We start from the raw sequence: 26,762 nt of genomic DNA, 5'->3' as shown, positions 1-26,762 counted from the left end.
ATTATCACTACAGGACTAGGTGTCTCGTGGCATGTAGTCCATCAGAGTCATGAGCTCTGTGTAGCCCTGTCCCCACAACTGATTAGCAGCTTTCTGCCTATGCACAGTGTATACAGAAAGCTGCCAATCTGCTGTGTGGGTGGGGTTATACAGAGCTCCGCATTCAGAGAATTTCTAGATTTCCAACAGAGAAAACAATGTTTGTAACAAAATGACAGCAAGCAGCCCAGTAAGTGACTCATCACTGGAATCAGGGTCTCTGTCCCTACCTCATGTTGCAGTCAGATTACATAGCAAAAACAGATTTCTTTTAAAAGTAGTATGTGTATTTAGCATCAGACTGGGGGTTTTTCGCCAAAAAAGCAAACAAAAAACATTAAAGGTCCCAATTTCCATCTATACTAATAATAATAGTAATGATAATAATAAAGAACATGGGCATATCCACTGTAAATTACAGTCAATGTCAGCTCATCATTGAACATGCATATTAATGAAGTCTAAGGCTCTGTTCACGTGTCCAGTTGTCATCCTATTGAAATTGATCGAGTATTAAAAAAAAATCTTGGATCTGTTAAAAAATGGAGAAAAAACTGATACACACTTTGGTTTTAGTTTTACATCCATTTTTGTTCATGTATTTTTACTAGAGTCGTCTCTGGACACCTGTAGTGCTCTGGGCATGTGCCGTTCTTAAAAAACAGATCTGTTTTTGAACTATAAACAAATGACCATTCATTATGATGCATTTACTATAGACTTCAATGGTGAAAAAATTTATTTAGTGGTTATTAGTTTTTTTGGCCCAATAGAAAAGTTGTGCAGAATATGATTTTTTGATCCAGCTAAAAATGGATAGCAGCTGTATTTGATTTGTCATTTTTGGACATTTCCATCCCTGTTCAAATGAATGGATCCTGTGCTGGATTATTTTATTTCTGTTTTTGCCACCCCAAAATGGATGCAAAGATGTAAATAACTACTGGGTATATGAACACTTCCTTTATAATGTAGATCTGTAATATATACTTGCATAGGGGTCCCTGAGTTTGGGTCATGGAGTTAGCTGTTGGCTGATGCTGCAGGCTTGCATGGATTGTCAGGTAGCTGGAACAGAACAAGGAGGGCAGTAAAGGTACAAAATCAAAAGACTGAAGAGTAGTCAGAGAAAGGGCCAAGGTCTTTAACAGGAAAAAACACTAGTGCAACAGGTGAAATTTAGAGATGTAAACCAGGCAAGTAGAACTATATCTGGCAGCTCCAAGTAGTAAGCTGGGAATATTAGTAGGGAGTGGTACTGTCCTATTGGCCTCTGACAGCTCCCAATAATAAGCTGGGAGTATTAGTAGGGTGTGGTGCTGACCTATTGGCATTTCACAGCTCCCAATAGTAAGCTGGGAGTATTAGTAGGGTGTGGTGCTGATCTATTGCCTCTGGCAGCTCCCAATAGTAAGCTGGGAGTATTAGTAGGGTGTGATGCTGATCTATTGCCTCTGGCAGCTCCAAGTAGTAACCTGGGAGTATTAGTAAGGTATGGTGCTGACCTATTGGCCTCTGGCAGCTCCCAATAGTAAGCTGGGAGTATTAGTAGGGTGTGGTGCTGATCTATTGCCTCTGGCAGCTCCCAATAGTAAGCTGGGAGTATTAGTAGGGTGTGATGCTGATCTATTGCCTCTGGCAGCTCCTAGTAGTAACCTGGGAGTATTAGTAAGGTATGGTGCTGACCTATTGGCCTCTGGCAGCTCCCATTAGTAAGCTGGGAGTATTAGTGGGGTGTGGTGCTGATCTATTGCCTCTGGCAGCTCCCAGTAGTAAGCTGGGAGTATTAGTGGGGTGTGGTGCTGATCTATTGCCTCTGGCAGCTCCCAGTAGTAAGCTGGGAGTATTAGTGGGGTGTGGTGCTGACCTATTGCCTCTGGCAGCTCCCAGTAGTAAGCTGGGAGTATTAGTGGGGTGTGGTGCTGATCTATTGCCTCTGGCAGCTCCCAGTAGTAAGCTGGGAGTATTAGTGGGGTGTGGTGCTGATCTATTGCCTCTGGCAGCTCCCAGTAGTAAGCTGGAAGTATTAGTGGGGTGTGGTGCTGACCTATTGGGCTCTGGCAGCTCCCAGTACTAAGCTGGGAGTATTAGTGGGGTGTGGTGCTGATCTATTGCCTCTGGTAGCTCCTAGTAGTAACCTGGGAGTATTAGTAAGGTGGGGTGCTGACCAAATGGCCTCTGGCAGCTCCCAGTACTAAGCTGGGAGTATTAGTGGGGTGTGGTGCTGATCTATTGCCTCTGGCAGCTCCCAGTAGTAACTGGGAGTATTAGTGGGGTGTGGTGCTGATCTATTGCCTGTGGCAGCTCCTAGTAGTAACCTGGGAGTATTAGTTTGGTGTGGTGCTGACCTATTGGCCTCTGGCAGCTCCCAGTAGTAAGCTGGGAATATTAGTGGGGTGTGGTGCTGATCTATTGCCTCTGGCAGCTCCCAGTAGTAACCTAGGAGTATTTGTATGGTGGGGTGCTGACCTATTGGCCTCTGGCAGCTCCCAGTAGTAAGCTGGGAGTATTAGTAGGGTGTGGTGCTGACCTGTTGGGCTCTGGCAGCTCCCAGTAGTGACCTGGGAGTATTAGTATGGTGTGGTGCTGACCTATTGGCCTCTGGTGGCTCCCAGTAGTAACCTAGGAGTATTTGTATGGTGTGGTGCTGATCTATTGCCTCTGGCAGCTCCCAGTAGTAAGCTGGGAGTATTAGGAGGGTGTGGTGCTGATCTATTGGGCTCTCGCAGCTCCCAGTAGTAAGCTGGGAGTATTAGTGGGGTGTGGTGCTGACCTATTGGCCTCTGGCAGCTCCCAGTAGTAAGCTGGGAGTATTAGTGGGGTGTGGTGCTGACCTATTGGGCTCTGGCAGCTCCCAGTAGTAAGCTGGGAGTATTAGTAGGGTGTGGTACTGTCCTATTGGCCAAGGCAAGGATCTAATGACTCCAGCTGGACAGCACACAAACCCATACTGCCAGACCAGACAGCACTAAACGTCTTAGCCACCCTAGTCTCACTGGCTGAACAAAGCCTGTGCAACTCAGATCTTCTGGTACTGATGTCTCACCCATCAGCAGTGCCCCTTGCAGAATGAATACTGCAGCGCTTGGTGGTGAAAGCAGATGTTGCAGGAACAGGTCCTGGAGCAGATGTTACAGCCTAACACTTTATTTGTGTTTTCTCATAAAATATAAGAGTCTAGGAAGAAATGATTGGCATCCAAGTCAATTCCAGTTTGATATGTCTTCTGTTCTGATGAAATTTTGGGTCAAATATTATATGATCCACTGTGAAGACTCAGTTCGACCATTAAACATTTGCAACCAATAAGCTGATATGCACTGGTGGAAAAAAAGCTGCGAAGGTCCAAGAAAGACTTGAAAGTGCTGATCTCTGTAATATTTAAGTACATTAAATAAGCACTCCTATTATTTTTTTTGTTCCCTAAACCTGTGTAAATGTTAGTGTAGTGTCAGAATATTAATACACTCACAGATTGCGGTCTTCTCAGTTATCCAGCGCTGCTCCACTCCTCTTCTGAGTCACGTGATAACGATTGAGACTCTCCAGATCACACTGTGCCTTGTGTGACCCAGAAGTGTCTTTTACAATGTAATCCTATGGAGAACGAAGAGTCTGAATCACCGTCATGTTACTCAGAAGAACAGCGCTAGCAACCGGCGAAGACGGCAATTGATTAGCGGTAGTATTAACACACTGACACTACACTAACATTTACACAATTTTAGAGAACCAAAAATTTAACAGGAGTGCTTCTTTAATAAGTAACAAGTCTCCGACATAAAGCCCTCTTTTTTTATAGATGGAGTCGACTTGCTTATATTGGCAAAGGTACAAGTATATTTTTTTATTTCTATTTCTTCAAGCTTTTTGAAAGTCACTGATGTTTCTAACTTTACTCTAGCTGAATCCAGGATTAGACTGTGGTTTGGTATTAGGTTCTGGGTCAATGAAAAGGTCTGAACCTCTGTTGGCATAATGAAACACTTTTGTTCCCACAGATATAAAATGGTGCTTTGATCCCCGGATGACTGATGTATTAAATTGGTTATATCTACAAGAAATGGTTATTATAGTCATTACATTACAAGCTTCCAGTGAATCAGCATAATTGTGCCCTTCGGCTGCTTATTTCTTATAATAGGACTATTAAGTGTTTTATTGTTTAAGTGGTTTATTACTTGTCCTTTACAGATTACTTTCATCTTCTTTTTTTAATAGAGTGGTCATTAGGGATGACCATATAACAGAGTATTAAAGTGGTGCTGTATGTGGTCATTGCTGCAGTTATTAGTTTTTCCTCCCTTTCACTATATCAGTGTGGTTTCATAAGGTGGTCATTGTCCTACTGAAGATATTTCTCATATGTTAAGTATGTAAGACAGTCTACAATAGTTGAATATTTTGTTACTTATCTATTTTTATAATCTACATATATTAAAATATTGTAATGCTATGTGGAAAAGAAAATGGGAATATCGCATTAATGATGCATATCTGTAATTGACATTCAGGCACAAAATTACAGCAGAAAAGCCACCGGGTGCCATTGCAGGAGTGCAACGGAAGGAGAAGGGACCCATTGATTGGATTTTTGAATTGCCAGTTACCTGTCGTCTTTCTGAGTAAGAGCTCATATTAAATGTGTGTTTCACAGAATGTCTTTAATACTGGAATGCTAATGGAAAAATTATTATTATAGGGGTTGTCTTAACTGGATAACTTAATTTTTCAAGCCATCAGCAGATTGTTAAACATAATGCTGCTGAAACCCTAATCGCTTGGTAAAAACTGAGGATGGACACTCATTTAGGCTATGTTCAGAGGTCTACGTTGGTCTTATCACAGGAGAACCTTCCGACATAAACCCCTGACAATGCTTCACCATGTCTGACTTTATAAGGCATACAGTGGGATGCCTCTCATTAAGTGGAAAAATTCTGTACATCACCTCGATACCACAGTATCCTCACCTCAAGAATTGGTGCGAATCGATTCGCACATCCGATTCTATCGGGTTAGGATAGTGGTCTGTGGTCGCTGGACACGAGCAGGAGAACCACCTATTGCCAGATGACATCCGTGGCTCTTCTTTTGATTAGCCAGCCTGGTGTGACCTCACCGTTAAGGCATGATGCACATGTAATGTCGCGCCAGGTTGGCTACTCAAAAGAAGAGTCAGATGCAAGCATGTCAAAGGCCGTTCTGCCACTCCTGATCACAGTTCACAGACCACTATTGCAACCGATTGCCTGGGATGTGTGAATCAAGTCACTCCAACTCTACTCAACAGGATTCAACATCCTCTATTATTGATATATATGGAACAATTATAATATATAAGCCCAACTATATCCATATATTCTTTAAGCTCTCAAAAAATCTTTCATCATCTAACTAAATCTCTTTATCATTTTGAACACAGTTTGCTCCATCCCTAATGCTCACCTTCCTGTCATCCATTCCTTCATTATAAACCTGCAACACTTTTATTTGACAACCACTAATGGTCAACATAGCCTTTAATTGTTCTCCTTTTGGTTTACAGAGGATTGAAGACCCAGTTAAAAGCCATCCTTCCAAATATCCTCGAAGCTGATCAGGAGAAATGCTGGGGCTTTGATCAGTTCTTTGCTGAGACCAACAACATTCTAGAGAGGATGGTCATCCATATCTTCTCCTTGCCACATGCCAAAATGCACAAGATTTATATACATCATTATAACTCGTAAGCCATGCCAAACCAGTCATATATGAAAGAGACCCTGTACTACTGTATACATCCTCTTGTATATTTTTCCTTACCTTTGTTGTTTTTTTTTTGCCTTCTATTTGTATTTTTTGTTGCATCAGATTGGATGTTTTTATGGAAAATGTTGCCAAGCAAACTGGAATTTCACCTGAAACGCAGACCTATTTCTATGAAGGCTACCTGTATCCCATCAGTCCAACCTTACAAGTTCAGGACCTTTCTAAGACAACAGAACAATATCCATTCATTTTAATTGGTTGTGAGAGTGAAGGTCCAATTGGAGTGACCTACAAAGACCGTAAGTTGAGAGAATTCTAGAAGCCACTGAATTGATGTTGCCTTTCCCCTTGTATAACATTGGCAAGAACAACAGATTAGTATCAACAGATTAGATTTGCCGATGGTTTTATGTTTATGGGGGTCCCTCCCTTCCAATCTGGTGCTGGGAAAAATGAGGATTGGGCATATCAACCAAGTAATGAACCTTCCTTATTTCTTCTATCCAGCTGCATTTGATTTTCCCAGGTTTTTGCCCTCCGTTGAGGTATCGGTTGACTGTTCTGTTGCAAAAGTAAGTAATAAATATATCTCTTATTTTTTTAAAAGTTTATTATGATATAATAACCTGGATTCACAAAGATTATCTTATCACATGGTGAAAAGTTGTTGACAGAATCATTAATACATAGTGATGCTAACAAAAGATGGAAATGGTCAATGTACATGAAGCTGATCGCATATAGACATTCACATTTATATTACCATAGATATTTAGCCCACAAGCAGGGCTGTAATTATATTTCATTAAATGCCAGTTCAGAAAAATTGTAGGTAATTGGTCACAAGACTCATGAACATGGAAAAATGTAAAGATTTTGAAAGGGTGTTTTCCAAGCATCTACAACAAAGACAGCTAAATGTTAATTTCCTCATTTACAGACATTGAGTAACCCTATTTAAAGCCAAATATTTCTGGCAGTTTGGTACATGTAAGGGTTAATAGAGAAGCTTTAGAACAGTAGATTGTTTCTATAATTTTAAAGGAGTCTGACAACCCAAATTGACACTTCAAACTGAATACATAGCCTTACAGGAGATGGAGTAACAATAAAAATCTGTCTTTTTTTGTTTTTAAATTTGTTCTTCCATTGCCCAAAAAACAATTTTATTGTAATATGCAAATGAAGGTGCTCCGTGCACCATTGACATGGCTAAATGCCTTGGTGCACTGTTCCACCAGTTCATCTAGATAACTGTCACTGCTACTATGTTGATTGCCGGGCTGACTTGTCCAGAGCCAGCGCTGTCTAAAGATAAACCTTCATTATGTGATCTCTGTCCCCTGTGCATGAGAAAGTCATGCACAGGGACAAGTCACTTTCTCCACACTTCTGACAATGCTCATCTCCCCTGCAATCACTTCACTCGGTGCAGGAGAGAACACAAATCGCTCCCTCCTCACTTCTGACATTGTTTGTCTCCTCTACTATTATTTCACTCAGTGAAGGAGAAAGCACACAAATCACTCTCTCCACTCTTCTGACACTGTTAGTCTCCACTGCTATCATTTCATTTATCTCCTCTGCTATCACTTCACTCATTGCAGGAGAGAACATATAAATTATTCCCTCCTCGCTTCTGACCTTGCTTGTCTGTTCTGCTATCACTTTACTTGTCTCCACTGCTATTATTTCACTTATATCCTTTATGATCACTTCACTCAGTGAAGGAGACAGCACATAAATTATTCTCTCCTTGCTTCTGACATTGCTTTGTCTGTTCTGCTATCACTTTACTTGTCTCCTCTGCTATCACGTCACTCAGTGCAGGAGAGAACACAAATTGCTCCCTCCTCACTTCTGACATTGTTTTTTTCCTCTACTATTATTTCACTCAGTGAAAGAGAGAGCACACAAATCACTCTCTCCATGCTTCTAACACTGCATGTCTCCTCTACTATCACTTCACTCAGTGCAGGAGAGAGCAGAAAAATCATTGTCTCCTCTCTTCTGACATTGCTTGTCTGTGCTGCTGTCACTTTACTCATCGCTTCTGACATTGCTTGTCTGTTCTGCTGTCACTTTACTTGTCTCCTCTACTATCATGTCACGCAGTGCAGGAGAGCGCACCAGTCACATTGTCTGTCTCCTATGCTTTCACTTCACTCAGTGCAGGAGATAGAACACAATTACTCTCTCCTTGCTGCTGACATCACTACTTATCTATTCCCAATGTCATCAACAAGGAGAGAGTGATGTGTGTGTTTTCTCCTGCATGGGGACAATAGGCACTGAGGGTGAGGATGCACTGAGCATCTTCATTTGCGTAATACAATAAAGTTTTTTAATCTATTGCTGGCTCAAAAAACAAAGCAGCAACTTTTATTGTTGCCCCATTTCCTACAAGTCAATGTGGTTAGTTTGAAAGTGACAGACTCCCTTTAATCAGAATATATCCTAAATTCATTATATTGGCCAGTGCTCACTTTTTGTGGTACAGTGCTCCAAATCCACAGTTTCACCTTACTCAAAATGGCATATGAAAATGCTATCTTTGCAGCAACCACTAGGGGGCGCTCACTGCATAAAAATCTCCTAATCTATTGTTACAGTAATATTGCTAATATTAGCCAATTATTGGAATAGTCAGAATATAATTGTCTCCTACAAGCAATGGAAAGTGTGAGGAGAGGGGAAACGAGCACTAAGCATTCTGAAGCGGAGGACCCTTTATTGTTATGGGGTCTGTTGGCCTATGGATGCTGTACTTCTAGAATTGTACATAACTTTCCATAGTAAGCCTTATTATAGTGATGGAATAATGTGCACACTTGCCAGGCTTCTTTTCATATCTTCTGTTCAGTTCTATATTGTTTTTCTTTTTTGTTGTTCTTTATGTGGATTTTATTCTTGAGATATACATCAGCTATTGCAATGTGTGACGTTGTAGATGTAATTGAAAACTAAAATTTGTGTAAGGATTCTCTACAACCTAAGCAATCGGACCCAAATGTTTGTGTCATTGCAGAATGTGGTCAGTGCCGTTTACCAGACGTTGCGAGTGACGCAGTCGCTGTTGACATGTCAAGAATTTATATTCCGAGGGACGTATTGGCTCATGTAAGTGACACTCACATTATATTATGTATTCGTTATTATATAAGGGCAAAATAAATGTAAGAATGGAAATGATCTTATATTTTTTTAATGAGAAAAAGAAGTCATGAGTTTCTGTTTTTGAAAATTCAGTGTAAGACATACATTTTTTCTTTTTTTTTTTTTTTAACAAGGACCAGAGTCACCATTTCTTTCTAAGACAGATTTATGTCGCCTGCTTATTTCACACGTTCATGATAAAATACAGAGTATATGGATTTATACCATGATTATCCCTTCTTCAGTAGGTTTCTTAGCGCCACCTAGAGCTGAAATTGTATTATTTTTACTATATGCCTGTGAGAGAAGAAACAAGTAATTTCGAGCTCTAACAGAGTTACAAACCAGATTAGATTGAGTTGATTATAAATCAAATAAGGCCCAATTTATTATTGAATTTGCGCCTGTTTTCTGTCTAGTTGTTGGTGTTTTTTTTTCCTGTTTTTCATTTGAATTGTAGTCTTTAATTTTTTTTTAAGTCTATTTTGTATGTGTTGGCATGTTTTTTCTTTTGTTCGTCATTGTGGTCAGGGTTTGAGGTTTTCAGGTGTTTTCGGCTGATTCATCAATTGTGACTCTTTAAACATTCACAAAAATGTTTGCGCAAATGTACTCCCTCCTGCCCCCTACACACAAAAAAATAAGCACATTTTTTGACTTTGCTCAAAATTGAAGAATTTGCTAGTGATAAGACTCTATACATATGGGAAGAAGAGGACGGCAGTTGCTACTGATAGAATCTTTCATTACTGAGATAGAATTTTATCTTCATTAAACACATATTTTACCTGTGAAATGAGAATTTTGATAATGAATAATCAGACCAGGAGCAGAAAGAAGCGGATTTCTCTAATAAGATCTATTGCTTATTTTCACATGTACTATTGATTTATGCAATAGAAAAATGAAACGACAGTTACTCTTTAAGGCCCCTTAGACATCAGACTTAAGTCGGCTGAACCCGCTGATATTGACGGGTTCAGTTGACAGTCTAATGTGTATGGTCGGGAGAGAAGTCGATCACGCATGTCCGATTTTGGACTGACGATCACTTTGCTCACCCTGCTTTCTTGTAGAGAACACAGGAACGCTGCCATGTATGGGAGAATCGGCTGAGATGGCTGTTGGCCGAATGATCGGCCAAAGAATCATTCAGCCAACAACCATCTAATATGTATATTCAACCATCTGTGATATAATACAGGTCTCATTAAATTAAATAATAAAAAACTTCTCTAAATGTGAAGGTTTTTTCAGACATCAGTGTTTTTCATCAGCGTTTCTGATCAGAGTTTGGTCAGTGTGTCAGTTTTTACCATCAGAGTTTTATCAGGGTTTCATCAGTTTTTCTCATATTAAAAAAAATGATGAGAGTTTCTCAATCTTCTCATATCTAATAGTTCTTGACAAAGAAAAAGCACAAAGATGGCATCTGAGCACTGTCCATACTTTTGACAGATCAATAGACTTGCATCAGTAAGTTTTGCTTTTATGTGGACCACTCCTTCCAAGGAAACAATCAGACATGTGAATTACCCCATAGACTATCATGGGAACGAGTTAAATCTGTGAAATAGATGGATAGAACTCATACATGAAAAAACGACATCTGAATGAGCCTTTCACTTCCCTAAGGCTTAGGCTTAGAAATTAAGCTGGGTTTAAACATTGGGGTCACAGAATAGTATTGTGGCGTGTATGTGAGAACGACACGGCAAAGCTGTGAGTGGTTTACTGCAACTTACTGCCGATCCACTACAAGTACAGAATAAATAGAAAAACAAAAGAAAGAATTTTTATTAGGATTCCATATGCAAAATATCATTTGAGTAATCAGAATAACATGTAAGACTAAAAATTCCAGCGTACTGGCAACCTAGAAGTGCATATAGTGAAACAGAATAGGTACATAAAAAGTATCAGGTTTGCAAATAGCGGACACAGTGGTCAAAGAACCTACATTTTAAAAATGAACTCATTCAAGTGTATATGGCAAAAAATGTCCTTACCCACAGTATAATGCACAAAGCAGGGTCACCCAGATGCATAAATCCCCAACGCGCGTTTTGTATATAATGATCTTGCATCCTCAGGGAGTTCACAAGAAGCACATGATTTTTATAGGTTTCACTTGTACACGCTGCAAAACGGTGTCAATTCCTGATAAACCGTTTTGATGCGTAGTTCCCAGCTACGTGGCACACTGCCACCCTGCATCCCTAATGTGTGACCCCAGCCTGAATCAGCTGAGATACATATTATTTTAAACAAATGGATTTCTTGTCAATTTCCTGTTCAATGCGGAGTTTAGTCTTAGCACTAGTTCATGAATTTGCCCAGATTATCTAGCATTATCTGTCTCTTTACAGTGAAAGTCTGAAAGCAGAATGCCGCAGGATCATTGAGAAGAAATCAGCGGTGATGACGTACTATAACTGCATGTGCAGCATTGAAAGCAGAAGCACAAGACTGTAAGGATGCAATGCTGTGCGGGTTACCTTCTAAACTGTCAGAGCTGGCAGCAGTATACAACAGGCCAGTACCATTGACACTACAGATATTTGGGACATACACATTGTAGTATATATGTGTATATATATATATATCTCATCTGGGCACTATGCCATCGTTGTGGCGTGATGTAAATATGATGTCGCATAAGTTCGGCTAATGAAAAGTGGAGCTGCGGATGCCATCAGATAAGAGGTGGTTCTCAGGGCTCCCTTCGAGCAGTCACAGATTACTCACGTGGCCACTGGACTGGGTAATGCAAATCTATTCTCACCCACTCTCCTTAAATATACTCATATCAGAGAGGCATACTGGAAACTACAGGTCTAAAATGGTGCAGTCTGTTTAATTCATATCACACTATTCACACAGCCTTTTATTTATTTTCATTTAGTATCATAAATTAATTCCTAGTGTGAATAACTGAATTACAATAAAGGTAAAAACAATCATTTGTTAAAGATAACCTGCCACCAAGTGAAAAGAGGGCAATATTTCTCTTACTTTATATGTCGTATCTTATGCCTTTTAGTGTTGCTCACAGGTTAAATAATGCGGAGCAGCTTAAGGACACCACCAGAGAATTCAGTGCGCGCCGCCCACTTGGGAAAAAAAACATAGAAATTAGCATACTGAACACATGTTTGTCACATTCATACAGTGAATTCATTGAAATAAATTAATCTAATGCTCATTTCTGTTTTACAGACACAATGCTGCCTATAAGGAATCTGCCACTGATAAACATGGTCAAGAAGACTGTCAGAAAAAGCTGCAGTTAGTAAGTTTACAGTTCTAGAATATTTTCCTAATCTTTCAATTTTTTACCTTGAATTTTACTATACAATATACACGAATGAAGAGATGTGATCTGTGACTACAGCTTGGCAACACTGTCTACAGGAAGTCTGAGGTGGTCTGAGACACACCCCCTATCTCATGATTAGTTCAGGTTGCTCCTCTCTACATCTCCCTGCAGATCTGCCTTTTCAAAATGGGTCCTGCATGTAAACGCATATTAATCACAAGGAGAGGCTAATTATAAAGTATAGACTATTAAATACAGTTGAAACCAGAAGTTTACATACACTATATAAAAAGACACATATGCATGTTTTTCTACATATCTGACATGAAATCAGAATAAACCTTTCCCGTTTTAGGTCAGTTAGGATTACCATCATTTTTAATATTTGTTAAATGCCAGAATAATAAGAGGGAGAGAATGTTTTAAGGCATTTTTATTACTTACAGCAAAGTCAAAAGTTTACATACATTTCATTAGTATTTGGTACCATTGCCCTTAAACTGAATGACTTAGGTCAAACATTTGAGATATCCTTCCACAAGCTTCTCACAATAGTTGGTCGGAATTTGGGCCCATTCCTCCTGACAAAACTGCTGTAACTGATCCAGGTTTGTAGGTCGCCTTGCTCGCACTTGCCTTTTCAGCTTTGCCCATAAATTTTCAATAGGATTGAGATAAGGGCTTTGTTATGACCACTCCAAAACATTGACTTTGTTATCCTTAAGCCTATTTGTTACCATTTTGTCAGTATGCTTCAGGTCATTGTCCATTTGGAAGACCCATTTCTGCCCAAGCTTTAACTTCCTGGCTGATGTCTTGAGATGTTGCTTCAGTATTGCCACATAATCTTCTTTTCTCATGATGCCATCTATTTTGTGAAGTGCACCAGTCCCTCCTGCAGCAAAACAATCCCACGACATGATGCTGGCACCCCTGTGTTTCACAGTTGGGATGGCGTTCTTAGGCTTCCAAACTTCTCCCTTTTTCCTCTAAACTTAACGATGGTCATTATGCCCAAAAAGTTCAATTTTAGTTTCATCATACCACAGGACACGTCTCCAAAAATTAAGGTCTTTGTTCCTGTGTGCATTTACAAAAATTAATCTAGCTTTTTTATGTTTCTTTTGGAGTAATGGCTTCTTCCTGGCAGAGTGGCCTTTCAGCCATGTTGATACAGTACTCGTTTCACTGTTATTGACACAATCGTACCAGCTTCCGCCATCATCTTCACAGGGTCTTTTGCTTTTGTCCTTGGGTTGATATGCACATGTCGGACCAAAGTACGTTCATCTCTGGGACACAGAACCCGTCTCCTTCCTGAGCGGTATGATGGCTGGACATTCCCATCTTGTTTGTACTCGTGTATAATTGTTTGTACAGATCAACGAGGCACTTTCATGTATCTTGAAATTGTACCCAAGGATGAGCAAGACTTGTGCTAGTCCACAATTCTCTTCCTGATATCTTGGCTGATTTCTTTAGACTTTCCCATCATGCTACACAAAGAAGCAGTGTATTTCAGGTGTGTATTAAAATACATCCACAGAGGCTTCTAAACACATGACATCATCGTATGGGCAGTCCAGAATTATTTAAAGGCATAGTAATCTTAGTGTATGTAAACTTTTGACTTTGCAGTAAGTAATAAAAATGCCTTAAAACATTCTCTCTCATTATTCTGTAATTTGGCAAATATTAAAAAAAATGGTAATCCTAATTGACCTAATTATATATATATATATATATATATATATATATATATATATATCTATATATATATCTATATATATCTATATCTTGAGTCAAATGAACCTTAGTACGGGGGAACATGAAGAGTCACGTTAATCGGTGAATGCAGGATGTAAATGAAACTAGAATATACGACCTTCAAAGGCAGTTTATTGCTACAAAAAATATGAATAATTATAGTGGTTTGTAAGAGATCCTTGACCTTTAATCTGTCACCAGATTTCTGAATACAATTTGCATACAGTTTGAAGTAAATGGGAGCTGATCTGCAGTAACTGAGAACTATGACTCTGTAGTGTTCCAGCTCTGTAACACTGTGTACATTGAGCGTCTGATCATGGGATGCTGATTGTTGAATGCCCCACTGATCTGATTTTGATGACAAAGGACCAACATTAATATAATAGTCCTGCCTGTTTTCACCTTCCTGACCAGACCAATTTTTATAATTCTGGAACGCTTCAACATATTCCAGTGATTCTGAGACTGGACTCCATGTTAATTGTAAATTTTGGTCAATATGATGTGTGTTTATTTAAGAAATTATCGAAAATTTGACAAAAAATTTGAACATTTTGCAATTTTCATACTTTTAATTGATGCCCTTAAAACAGATAATTATATCACATAAAATAGTTAATAATATTTACCAAATGTCTACTTCACATCAGCATAATTTTTGAAACATATTTTTTTTGTTAGAAGGGTTAAAAGTTGACCAGCAATTTCTCATTTTTGCAACAAAATTTCCAAAACCATTTTTTTAGGGACCACATTCCATTGGACATGACTTTGAGAGACCTAATACCCAAAAGTGACACCATTCTAAAAACTGCACCCCTCAAGGTGCTCAAAACCACATTCAAGAAATGTATTAACTCTTTAGCTGCTTCACCGGAAATAAAGCAATGTGAAAAAAAAAGTTAAAATTTTACTTTTTTCCACAAAAATATTGCTTTAGTCCCAAATTTTGCATTTTCAGAAGGGTAACAGGAGAAATGGACTATACAGTTTGTTGTTCAATTTCTCTTGTGTACACAGACACCCCATATGTGGTGCAAAACTACTGTTTGAGTGCACAGCAGGGCTTGGAAGTGAAGCAGCACCATTCAACTTTTGGAGCGCAAAATTGGCTGAAATAGATAGCGAACACCATGTCGCATCTGCGGAGCCCCTGATATGCCTAAAAGTGTCCTATTTTGGAAACTACACCCCTCAAGAAATTTATCTAGAGGTGTGGTGAGCACCTTGAACCTGTAGGTGCTTCAGAATTTTATAACGTTGAGCCGTGAAAATAAAAAAGTCAAATTTTTCCCACAAAATGTTACTTTAGCCCCAAATATTTCCTTTTCAAGTGGGTAACAGGAGAAAATAGACCCCGAAATCTGTTGTGTGATTTCTCCTGAGTACGTCCATACCCCATATGTGGTAGAAAACTACTGTACGGCAGGGCTCGGAAGGGAAAGAGCGCCAATTCAATTCTGGAGCACAATTTTGGTTGGAATGAATTGTTGATACCATGTCACATCTGAAGAGCCCCTAAAATGCCAAAACAGCAGAAACCCCAACAAGTGGCACCATATTGAAACTACACTTCTTGAGGAATTCATCTAGTGGTATAGTGAGCATTTTTAACTCTTGGGTGATTCACAGAATTGTATAACATTGGGCCAAGTCATTAGAAAATTACCATTTTTTTTCCACTAAAATGTTGATTTGGCCCCAAGTTTTCAATTTTCAAAAAGGATAATAGTAGAAAATAGAACATACAATTTGTTATGCAATTTCTCCCGAGTATTCCAATACCCTGTATGTGGTCAAAAACTATTTTTGGGGCACAGTGCAAAGCTCAGAAGAGAAGAAGCGCCATATTGAAGTTCAGATTTTGCTGGAATGGTTTGAGGGTGCCATGTCACATTAGTAGAGCCCCTGCAATTTCCGCTGAACGTGGCAATAGCCCATATGTGGCTGTAGAGTACTGCTTAGCCACACGGCGAGACTTGGGAGGGACGGAGCGCTATTTGACTCTTGGAGAATAAGTTATCGTAGAATAGTTTGTAGACTCCATTTACAGAGCCCCTAAGTGCCAGAAGAGTAGAATTTTCCCTTAAGTGATCCCATTTTGGAAATTACACCCCTCTGGAAATTTATCTACTGCTGTAGTGACGATTTTGACTCCATGGGTGTTTTCCAGAAACAAGCAGCAGTGGATGTTACGGAGTGAAAATTGCAAATCTGTTATTGTAGTGCCCAATAGATTGTAGTGCCTAGTACATTATAGTTGCTGTACATTATTCCCAGATCATGTTTCTGGAGACATGGACTCCGTAAATTAAGCGGGCTCTCATCGCTACAGAAATGCCAAACATGTGGATGCTAAATGTGGTTTAAGCACTCTGGGGCTCAGAAGGGAGGGGGCATTTAGATTTGGGATCACATAATTTGCTGGATTTCTTTGGGGGGAGCCATAGAGCTTCTCCAGAGCGTTTGTGCTACCAGTAATGTGGAAGCCCCCTATATTTCCATTGACAGATGATGGATATGAGTGGGGACTTGTTGTGTGGATTAAGTTGAAGCTTTGATTGGGAACATTTTGCATAACATTTATCCTGCGCTCTACGCTGAGCACTTACATTGGGATTTCTATCTAAATCTCCGAATGACGTAATTCAGATGAATCCAATCTCAGTAGTATTATATCTTTACTGCAGATGTTGCAGGATGAGTCTTGTATGTCCCCACTACAAATTCTGGGACATTTCAAGGTATGAGTAGACCAAAAGGACTTCCTTGTGAATTTTGGTTGGTAAACATGATTTTTCAGATGCATTATGTAATTTTTGAAATGATCATAATGTAAGCCAGAATAATAAAAATGTACCGATCTCTCTATTATATACAGATAAGGAACACTCTGTCCAGTTGCTCTCACAGCCCACATAAAGAAAGCAAGCTGGGCTTCTTGCTTTTAGAGGTTACAAACTACCAAGATCACATTCGTGTGGATACCAGGTAACAAACAGGAAACCACAATTACAGACCTATCTGTTGTATTGATGTCAAAGAAAAAGCAGGTCTGTGAGATTCATATGCAGATATTAAAGGGAACCTGTCAGGTCCCCCGTGCCCCCAGAACCACCAGCACTTGGGTATGCATATATAAACACCCTGCCTAACAGTCCCTGTATTACACTACATGCATAAACAGATCTTTAGAAAAAGTATTTCTAAAGTCCATTTATGATATGCAAATGAGGCCTTTGACTAGTTGATGGGTCGTTAGTATCCCCAGACTAGTCGGCCCACTTAGCATGTTATCACGCCCCTGTAGGTGTAATAACATAACTTACAAGTCCTGGCATCATCACTAGCGCTATACTTACCTCGTTCATGCGTGCGGCTTCCCCTCTCATCATTGATCCGCTGAAGCTGGGTGTACGAGTGCCGGCTTCAAGGAGGCGCACTGCACATGACCGAAAGTCTCTGCACTTAATATACTTTTTCTAAAGATCTGTTTATGTGTGTAATGTAATACAGGGACTGTTGGGATGGGTGGTGGTTCTGGGGACACGGGGGACCTGACAGGTTCCCTTTAAGTATCTTTCAGCATCGTTTCAAAATAGTTTTATTTATTATCTACCTTAAAGGGAATCTGTCATCAGGTTTTTGTACCAGTCTGAGATCAGCATGATGCAGAGGCAGAGATACTGATTCCATCGATGTATCACTTTCTAGAGTACTTTCTGTAGTTTTGATAAAATCCCTGATTTATCTGCTGCAGATCTACCAGTTCTCTGATTGCTGAGCTCTGTATAACACCACTGATTAGCAGCTTTCTGTGTACACTGTGCATAGGCAGAACGCTGCCTATCAGTGGTGGGGGCTGGGTTATACAGAGCTCATGAATATGGAGGACTACATGGCAGCAGGTTTACTAGTCATCTAGTGATAATCTCCTGCTGATAAAACAATGATTTTTTTCCAAAACTATAGCAAGCAGCCCAGGAAGTGAGACATCACTGGAATCAGGCTTTCTAACTCTGCATTATGCTGATCTCAGATTAGGTGTCAAAAACCTGGTGACTGATTCCCTTTAAATGATGTGTTATCATGATAGATGTTGATGATACTTCACTTAAAGAGACCCTGTCAGTTGATTCATGCTGCCCAAACCACGGGCAGCAAAAATCAGAGCCCTTGCTGCACATTGACAAGTATATTCTTCTCTGAAACACCAAATAGTTTCATGGAAAATATAGTTTGAAGATCAAATAGGAGACCAGAGTAGTCTGGCATCACCCCTGGTTGGCTTCTCCCACACCACTCTAGTTGTGTCTCCCATATGTTTACATAGAGAAAGGCAAGTCAATCCCATGGAACAGTGCAGGTTCGGTGGTGGACTAGCCTCGTATCTGCCTATGGTCCTCAGCTGGATCTTAAAAGTATATTTTTGTGCTGTCGAGCTCTAATTCATGCCGCCCATGGTTTGGCCACTATGAATCAGCTGACCGTTTCCCTTTAAGTTCACTACTGAGTTTTAACACAAAGACAGCAAAGTACAGGTCGCCATATTTTCATTAAAGTCAGCAAAGATTACGGAAACTTAAACTTGCACCAACAGGTTCTTCTAACTCTTATTCATTTTATTAGGGACATTACCCCTCAGATGTGGTTTTTCCTCCATTAAATGCACAGGAACCTAACCTTTTGCCTCTAAATGCGCATACGCAGTAAAGCCAGGTAATGTGTGTGCACCCCATGATACTAGAGAAGAGACCCTGACTCATCTACCATAACAAGCTTTTTTGTTTCTTTTCTAATGCTGAAATTCTTAGTTTTGCCATGGGAATGTTTGGAGTATAAACCCCAGCTGCACAACCACATTCTGGTGGTTTAGTGGGTAACAAAGCTGGTGACAGGTTCCCTTGATTTCAATTAATTTTGTTGAGTTCACAAATGGATAATCTATGGATTTTCCATTTGAATTTTTGAATGGAAAATACACACTGTATCAGCAAAGTGGATATTTTGCTAATTTGCTCATTCACATGATGCTTTTATTTTCAGGCTGGAAATTCACCTGATTTGCAGATTTTTCTGCAAGTCAATTTTGCCTGTGTATTTGCTGCGGGTTTTTTTTTTAAGGTGGATTTTTCCCATAGACATGAATTAGGTGGTTTAAGCGCAGCACTGTGGAGATTGTTGCAACAAAAGTGAAAAATTAAAAAAAAAAAGGTTTAGAAAAATAAAACACGCACCTCCGCTGTTGGTTCCTCTGGTCTTACCAGGGCTTCCATGTCGGTCTCAGCACCTCTCGGCCTCCACTGGTCACTTGCTGTACCATATGACAGTTACAGCCAATCAGAGGCTGTTCTTGTCAGAAGTGATGGAATGGGAGTCAGGATGTGCTGAGATCAGCATGGAAACCTTGCTAAGAAAAGAAGAATTACCAGTGGAAGTGAGTACCATATTTTTCGGACTATAAGACGCACCAGACCATAAGATGCACCTAGGTTTTAGAGGAGGAAAATAGAAAAAAATGTAAGCAAAAAATGTGGTCATGATACCCTGTTAAGGAGGGGGTCTGCTGCTGACACTGTTATAGGGGTAATGTCCCCCAATTTTGTTAATATTCCCCATCCTGGTATATATGGCCCCCCTATTTCCTCTTATACATAGCCCTCATCCCCATCCTGGTATGCATGGCACCCCTCATCCCCATCCTGGTATGCATGGTCCCCCTCATCCCTCTTCCTAGTATGTATTGCACCCTTCATCCTGGTATGTATGGCCCCCTCATCCCCATCCTGGTATGTATGGCCCCCTCATCCCCATCCTGGTATGTATGGCACCCTTCATCCCTCTTCCTGGTATGTATGGCCCCCCTCATCCCTCTTCCTGGTATGTATGGCACCCTTCATCCCTCATCCTGGCATGTATATGGCTCCCCTCATCCCTCTTCCTGGTATGTACAGCAACCCTTATTCTTCTTCCTGGTATTTTTGGCACCCCTCATCTTGGTATGCTTGTGTGGCACCCCAGGAGTCCGGTTGCCACATTGGCATTGCCTCCCTCACAGGGGGTTATGCCATGCCTGGAAGCAAGGAGGGGGTCCCCTTATCAGGTAACACCAGCATCCAACACTTTTCCTGGCTCCAGACCAGAAGGGGGAGCTCGAACCCGGTTTCAGGGGAGTTTCCCCTTTAAATTGGGGCCAGGAGGTGGGGGTTAAGGGAGTCGGTTGGAGATGGAGGAGAGTCAGTTGGGGACGGAGGAGAGCGAGTGAAAGACTAGGGAGAACCTGGGGAGGGGAGCTGTGACCAAGCTCGCCCCAGAGAAAAGCGCCAGAAACCGAACACCGGAGTCCGTGGTTGCTCGGGTACTGAAGTCCCGGCAGCTAAATCCGGAGGGCAGGAGACTGCAGGTCTCCTGGCCCCATCAGACATCCGGCAGCTCAGCATCATCATAGAGCTCGGAGCCCCCACGAAGGAGTAACACCTGTAAAAGGCTCGAGCTGCCTGCCATACGGACTAGGATTTAACGATCACTCAGGAAAGAGGGCTGCAGCATAGCTTTAGGCAGCAGGGCCAAAGAGGACAGCGCAGAAGGAAGGCCTACAACCCCACCTGGCGAGGTGGATCCCAAATTGCTTCTAGGCTGCCCGGATCTCCATTACCTTCTGTTACCAGTGCCCCGGTCTGCACCATCAAACATCAAGTAAAGTTAGAGGAAACCACCATTCCTGTGTTGTCTGGTCATTATCTGCACCCTCAATCCTGCACCCCAACATCCACAATCCCCTACATAAACCTTACCGGTAGCCCTGGGGCCCCGCTCTACCCGTGGGGAGCAAATCCGACCCACCTGCGTCACCAATGGCCGCAGCTGTCTCTTTCAGCAGCGGCTGCCACCTATAGTCGCGTACCAGTGGTGGCGTCACAAAACTTTTCCCCTAAATAAACTGTCCTTTTTATTGACCGCCCAAGGCTCCGGACTGGGTCACGCCCCCGTGACTATCCCAAGGAACCGACCGACCCGGTGGCGAGTACCCCACGGTCCAAGGGGGCACGTCACTTGACACCCTCTGATCCCCATCACGCTGCACAAAAAAAAATAAACAACTACACTCACCTCCTTTCTCCTCCAGCGCTGTGTCCTGCTCTGCTGCCGACAGGGATCTCACTGTGTGAGCCACGCATGCCCTCACACTGTGAGATGCTGTGCTGGAATAGTCACTGCTCCCCACGCACACAGTCCCGGCGTGGGGAGCAGTGACCATTCACTCTCCTTAATAGCACGTACACTGTAGCAGCAGCGCAGCTCCTGCTGCAGCTCTGCGGTCACGTGTGCCTGCTATTAAAAGAGCATGAACATTCACTACAACCCATGGGAGTGGGTTGTAGTGAATATTCCTGGTCTCTAATAGCATGCACACAGACCGCAGAGCGGCATCAGGAGCCACGGCTGCAGCTACAGTGTGCACGCTATGAAGGAGAGTGAATGGTCACTGCTCCCCACACACAGTCCCGGCGTGGGAAGCAGTGACTATTCCGGCACAGCATCTCACAGTGTGAGGGCGCATGGCAGTTACGCCATGCGCGGTTCACACAGTGAGATTCCTGTTGGCAGCAGAGCAGAACGCAGCGGTGGTGCAGAGAGGAGGTGAGTATAATTGTTTATTATTTTTTTTTTGTGTGCAGTGTCATGGGAATCAGGGGGTGCCAAGCGTACCAGGAAGAGGGATGAAGGGTGTCTTACATAGCAGGATGAGGGATGAGGGGGGCCATACATACCAGGAGCTACGCTACGGGTACAGTGTCCGGGCTATTAAGGAAAATGAATATTCACTGCTCCCCACACCCATGGGCGTGAGGAGCAGTGAATATGTATTTTTTTTAGCAGCGGCCACAGTGTAGGATGCAGCAGCCTCCTGTTCCCTGCTCTTCCGCAGCTGCAACTCCCCCAGCACCCACAGCCACAGTGTATATATATATGTGTATATATATATATATATATATATATATATATATATATATATATATATATATATATATATATATATATATATATATATATATATATATGTGTGTATATGTATATATCGGACTATAAGACGCACCCCCCACTTTCCTCCAAAATTTTGGAGGAAAAAAGTGCTTCTTATAGTCCGAAAAATACTGTACTTTTTTTTTTTTTTGCAGCAAGATTTGCATTATGTTTATGGATCTGCCTCTACGGACATTTTCAGGTTTGCTGCGACAAGGGTTTTTCAGCAGTTCTGAACATGTGCATTTTCCCTACTCCTTAGAATTCTTGTAATCATGTCCAACATGAGATAAGGTATCATGCAAACAATTTAGCCCATTGAAGTTATAATTTGTCATGAAATGTGTAATACAGGAGACTCATTTATCTAGAATTTTACAACATTGTATATGACCAACCTGTGTCACAAATAACACAACACATAAGTGTGTACGAGCTATGCAGACAAGTACTGAGAATAAATGCCGCTGTAATATTTTTGTATCCAGCACTGATCGTATGAAGCACTGTCTCCAAAACATGCAATTGATCTTCAAGCAATTTAAGAAGCGAAAACATCATCCAAGTGAGTTAATATATGCATATATTTCTAAAATTTACACATTTATGTTGTAATTCTATTCTAAGGAAATTCCAGCATTTTCAGACTTTCATTAGCCCTGGATATTTCTTACATTTAATAGAAAAGCAGGAAATTATACATTCCTGAGCCCCAATATTGCCGAAAGTGTCCTATCTGTGGTCATTTAAAGCATTAACCAAGCATTACCCCTATATCTGCAGCCGGTTTTTAGCGTTTTTGAAGGTGACTTGTTCCCGTTAATACAGAATGTATGGTTGTGTTCCTTTTTTGCTTAAGGACTGTCATACAATGAAGAACAGATACATAAGCTGGACAAGTGAGTACCTGAATTAAACTTTTTATCTACTAAAATTGCCCCTTTCTTGTGTAATATCTTATTTATTCTCCATTCTAAATCTATTGCCAGAATAAATTTAGCAAACTTAGCCAAGAAAGTTCTAAGCATATTTCAAGAAGAAGTTGTGGAGAAATATCAAGTGGCTCTGTCAGGACACAGCAGCAGGATGAGGTACAATTATGTAGTGATGCAAATAACTAATATCTTGCTCTAGTGCAATTTATTAAAGAAATCTTTTCACAGTTCAGTGTTAAAACTTTCCATTTTGATAGGTAATGTGTTTTTTATCATACATTATGCGTCTCTCAGATGGGGTAGGAAAAACCAGGTAACAGATTCCCTTGAAATCCATCCTTCAGGTTAAAGTGTCTCCATGAAAAGTGGCTCTGAATTAATATATTATCTGAAGTGACACAGATTACTACAATGTAATTATTATCTCTGAACTCTAGTAAGTCTGCAAACATCCCATGCTTTGCTTTGTATCACATCTGCCAGACATCTAACCTTTGGACACAGCCCCACTCTCAGTATTTGGTCAGTATTTTTCTCAGGAGTGGGAGCCAAAACCAGGAGGTGAACAATCAGAGAAAAGGTATAATAGAAACAAGTCACCAATTCTGCATTTATCACCCACTCCTGGTTTTGTCTCCCTCCTGAGAAAAAATGCTGACCGAATACTGATCAAATACTGATAGTGGGACTGTGGCTTTAGAGAAATAATACAGCCATTCTCCGAGTTGCTTCATTAGCAGGCAGAGCTCAGACCATTTGCAGACTTACTGCAAAGGTGTGAAACTAAAATTCAGATATATATATTATAAAGGTTGTCCACTACTTTTACATGGGATAGGTCATCAATGTCTGATCGGCCGAGGTCCGACACCCTGCACGCCTGCCGATCAGCTGTTATCAGCGGAAATACTCACTTGCCGAGCTGCTCTGTCATCCGGTACTACATATCCGCCTCCTATTCAAATCAATAGGAGGCCGATGTGTACTACCCTGTGGCGACCACTATCAGAAGACTGCTACCTCCGCAAGTGAGTACTTTCAGCCGCCGTCACCTGTAACAGCTAATCGGCAGGGGTGCTGGGTGTCGGACCCCAGTCGATCAGATAGGATAGGTCATCAATGTAAAATTAGTGAACAACCTCTTTAAGTACATCTTTGAAATGTGTGCGCTACTAACCATCAATGCATTATAGTAATTTTCTGGTCCCCATGGCGACATATGCTCATTAACAATATTACTAATGGCATCACAAAAACATCACAAAAAACACAATAAGCCTATTTGTGGTATTGCAGCTCGGTCCTATTCAATTCAATGGAGCTGAGCTGCAACAGAAAATACAATCCATGGCCTTGTAGTCTGGCATTTTTAGCAGAAAGCCGACATATTTTTGCAATCCTGTATAATCCCTTTAATTAAATGAATGATCTTAAAAGAGACTTTACTTTCTTTAAAAGTAGAATCACAAGATGGGAGAATCGATTTGCAGGACTCTGGTCCATCGACCAGGTCCGTAATCTGTGACCGCAGGACGGGAGATTTGCGAATCCGCTTACCGCCCGGCATTCTCAGTTCTTCTTTTGATTAGCCAGGCTGGCATGATATCATCACTATGGCACAATGGAGGAGTTGTTAATCCTCGAATTTATTCATATTGACTTTTAAGTCATGAAATTACTTCTCTCCTAAGATGATAAACATCTTCTTCCTCATGGAGATTTTTCCCTACTTCTAGATCAACCAGATGGGTGGGTTATAGCCTTCTTGACTGTGGAAAACTGATAAAGAGACATCTTCTTTATTAAAAAAAATAGTCATGAAAATGAAAGTTATAATTGTTTTTATCCTAGGACAATCAATGAAATTCAGAACCACTTAGGACTCGTGAATGGATATTTGGCAGCCTGTGTTCAAGACCTCCAGAGTTACGAGGAGTCTGTTTACAATGTACAGTAACTAAATATTAACTTTACTTTATTGGGTTATTTTTTTATCAGTCCTTAATAACTGAAGCTGGTCGTACATAACCATACATATGCGATTTTGCATTGATTAAATTGAGGTAAATCTTAGACTTAGTGGGTATTCAGTCCATTTTCTGTGATTCTGTAGAATGCTAGTTAGAGATGAATTAACAAGTGGACAACTCGTTTGTGTAGCTTGGTCTTTTTTTACAGTGGTCAAGTTAAAAAAGTAATATTTTTTCTTTTTTTGCAGAGTGTAGACAGATTAGCCCAAACACTGCAGCAGGCCTGTTTATTACAACCAAATCATAGCCCTGTCTTCTCGTACAGTGGTCCGGCGCAACAGGAGCTAACACTTAGGTGAGTTAGTCCCATGGACATTTCATGGTGTGGCCTGGTGAGGTCTTGGGGGTTAAATAAGTACTCTCATCAAATTTTGTATCCTCTTAATATATTGCAGTCATCATATTATATAGCACTGTGTGCTTACAATTGCTCATTTATTCGGTTGCCCATGACAGCACCACGTGAGAGAGAGGATCCGCCCATCAAGGACAGGAAACCTACAGGCTAAAAAGGGCGGCCCTCTCCTCCCGCCTCAGTTTTAGGTTTCCTGTCCATGATGGGGGACCTTGCAGGCTTACCTGCAGAAGATGGACTCCTGTCCCAGAGAGGGCCACAGCAGGTGGTTGGAGCCGGTCCTCTGGAGACGCCACGGCAGGGCTCATGGGGGCGCCTCCGTGAGCGTTGCGGCGGGCGCGACATCGCCTCACGGGAGGTAGATGTCCGCCAGGTGTGGGGCCGCTAGCGGGCTTCCCCCCCCCCTCCCGCTACAGCTTGCAGGAGATCCAGGTCGCGCCGGTGGCGCACGTGACGGGCGCGACCTTCTGGCGTGACTTCCGGTGCGCCGGGCAGGAAGCCCTGTGACGTCACCGGAAGGGGCGGGGCTCGTTTGAATTTTTGGCGCGAGCAGCTGAACGCCGGGGGATTGAGGACCTGGCGGCGAGGAGCCCACCTGGATCCCACCTGGACCTGGGGAGGAAGACCAAGGAGCAGGTAACGCCCTCCTGGGTTAAAAAAAAAAAAAAAAAAAAAAGGAAACACAGACCCACACATGGTACCGGTATGGCCAGTATATAAAGGGTCTGGTAACATACAGAGGTGCTTCCCAGACCATTCTTACATTGTAAGCTATGGAAGATTCACAGGAGCTGTCAACTAGGCAACAATATCTGCTGCAGGAGCAGCCCTCTGGGGAGCCCTCACAACTAGTGGCGCAGCGCCATTCCCGGCTAGGGTCTGGTCGTACAGCTAGAAGAGCTACCACTAAGAGCAGGAAGGACGGTCCGGTGCGGCGTGATTCCTCGCCATGCATGCTGGATTCTTCTGCTTCTACGGTACCGAAGGTTCTGTGGGGTGAGTGGAATCTTCGTGAAAGTTCTACTAATGTTTCCTCCTTCTTTCTATCTATGACTTTCTTTTAGAGCAAGAAATGTTCCTCGAAGTCCAAGCACAGAGAGTGTGCCTTATGCAGCTGTCCGCTCCCTGATTCATATAGCAAAAGGTTATGTCAGCTTTGTATCAGCAAAATGATATCGGAGGAGACCCCAGATTTTTCCCTAGGCCTAAGAACTTTAATAAGGGAAGAAATAGGCAAAGCATTGCAAGGTTCAGAGTCTGGGCATATTCCTCAAGAAACCCAGCTGGGTTCAGACTCTGAGCTATCGGTCGCTTCCTCCTCCGCCTTCTCTTCCTCTGATAGTGAGCCAGATAGACAGTGCTTCCCCCTGAAGAAGGTCGAT

General features: G+C 41.6%; 1 protein-coding gene across 1 annotated transcript in view; it reads left to right on the top strand.

The window, feature by feature from the left end:
* IKBKE (inhibitor of nuclear factor kappa B kinase subunit epsilon) overlaps positions 1 to 26,762 on the top strand; it is a 70,284-nt gene that overhangs the window by 31,940 nt on the left and 11,582 nt on the right. Inside the window, exons 7-19 of the mRNA XM_073666941.1 lie at positions 4,554 to 4,664; positions 5,588 to 5,767; positions 5,893 to 6,089; positions 6,298 to 6,362; positions 8,819 to 8,910; positions 11,316 to 11,417; positions 12,166 to 12,238; positions 16,917 to 17,026; positions 22,549 to 22,625; positions 22,920 to 22,959; positions 23,050 to 23,151; positions 24,847 to 24,943; positions 25,214 to 25,320. Of these exons, the coding sequence (XP_073523042.1) occupies positions 4,554 to 4,664; positions 5,588 to 5,767; positions 5,893 to 6,089; positions 6,298 to 6,362; positions 8,819 to 8,910; positions 11,316 to 11,417; positions 12,166 to 12,238; positions 16,917 to 17,026; positions 22,549 to 22,625; positions 22,920 to 22,959; positions 23,050 to 23,151; positions 24,847 to 24,943; positions 25,214 to 25,320 (1,353 nt within the window). The remainder of the gene's footprint in view (positions 1 to 4,553; positions 4,665 to 5,587; positions 5,768 to 5,892; positions 6,090 to 6,297; positions 6,363 to 8,818; positions 8,911 to 11,315; positions 11,418 to 12,165; positions 12,239 to 16,916; positions 17,027 to 22,548; positions 22,626 to 22,919; positions 22,960 to 23,049; positions 23,152 to 24,846; positions 24,944 to 25,213; positions 25,321 to 26,762) is intronic.

The sequence above is a fragment of the Phyllobates terribilis genome, unplaced genomic scaffold, assembly GCF_046119375.1.
Source record: "Phyllobates terribilis strain yellow unplaced genomic scaffold, ASM4611937v1 Scaffold_2__4_contigs__length_985480577, whole genome shotgun sequence".
NCBI classification, from domain to species: Eukaryota; Metazoa; Chordata; class Amphibia; order Anura; family Dendrobatidae; genus Phyllobates; species Phyllobates terribilis.
This window is presented reverse-complemented; position numbering and strand designations above follow the sequence as displayed.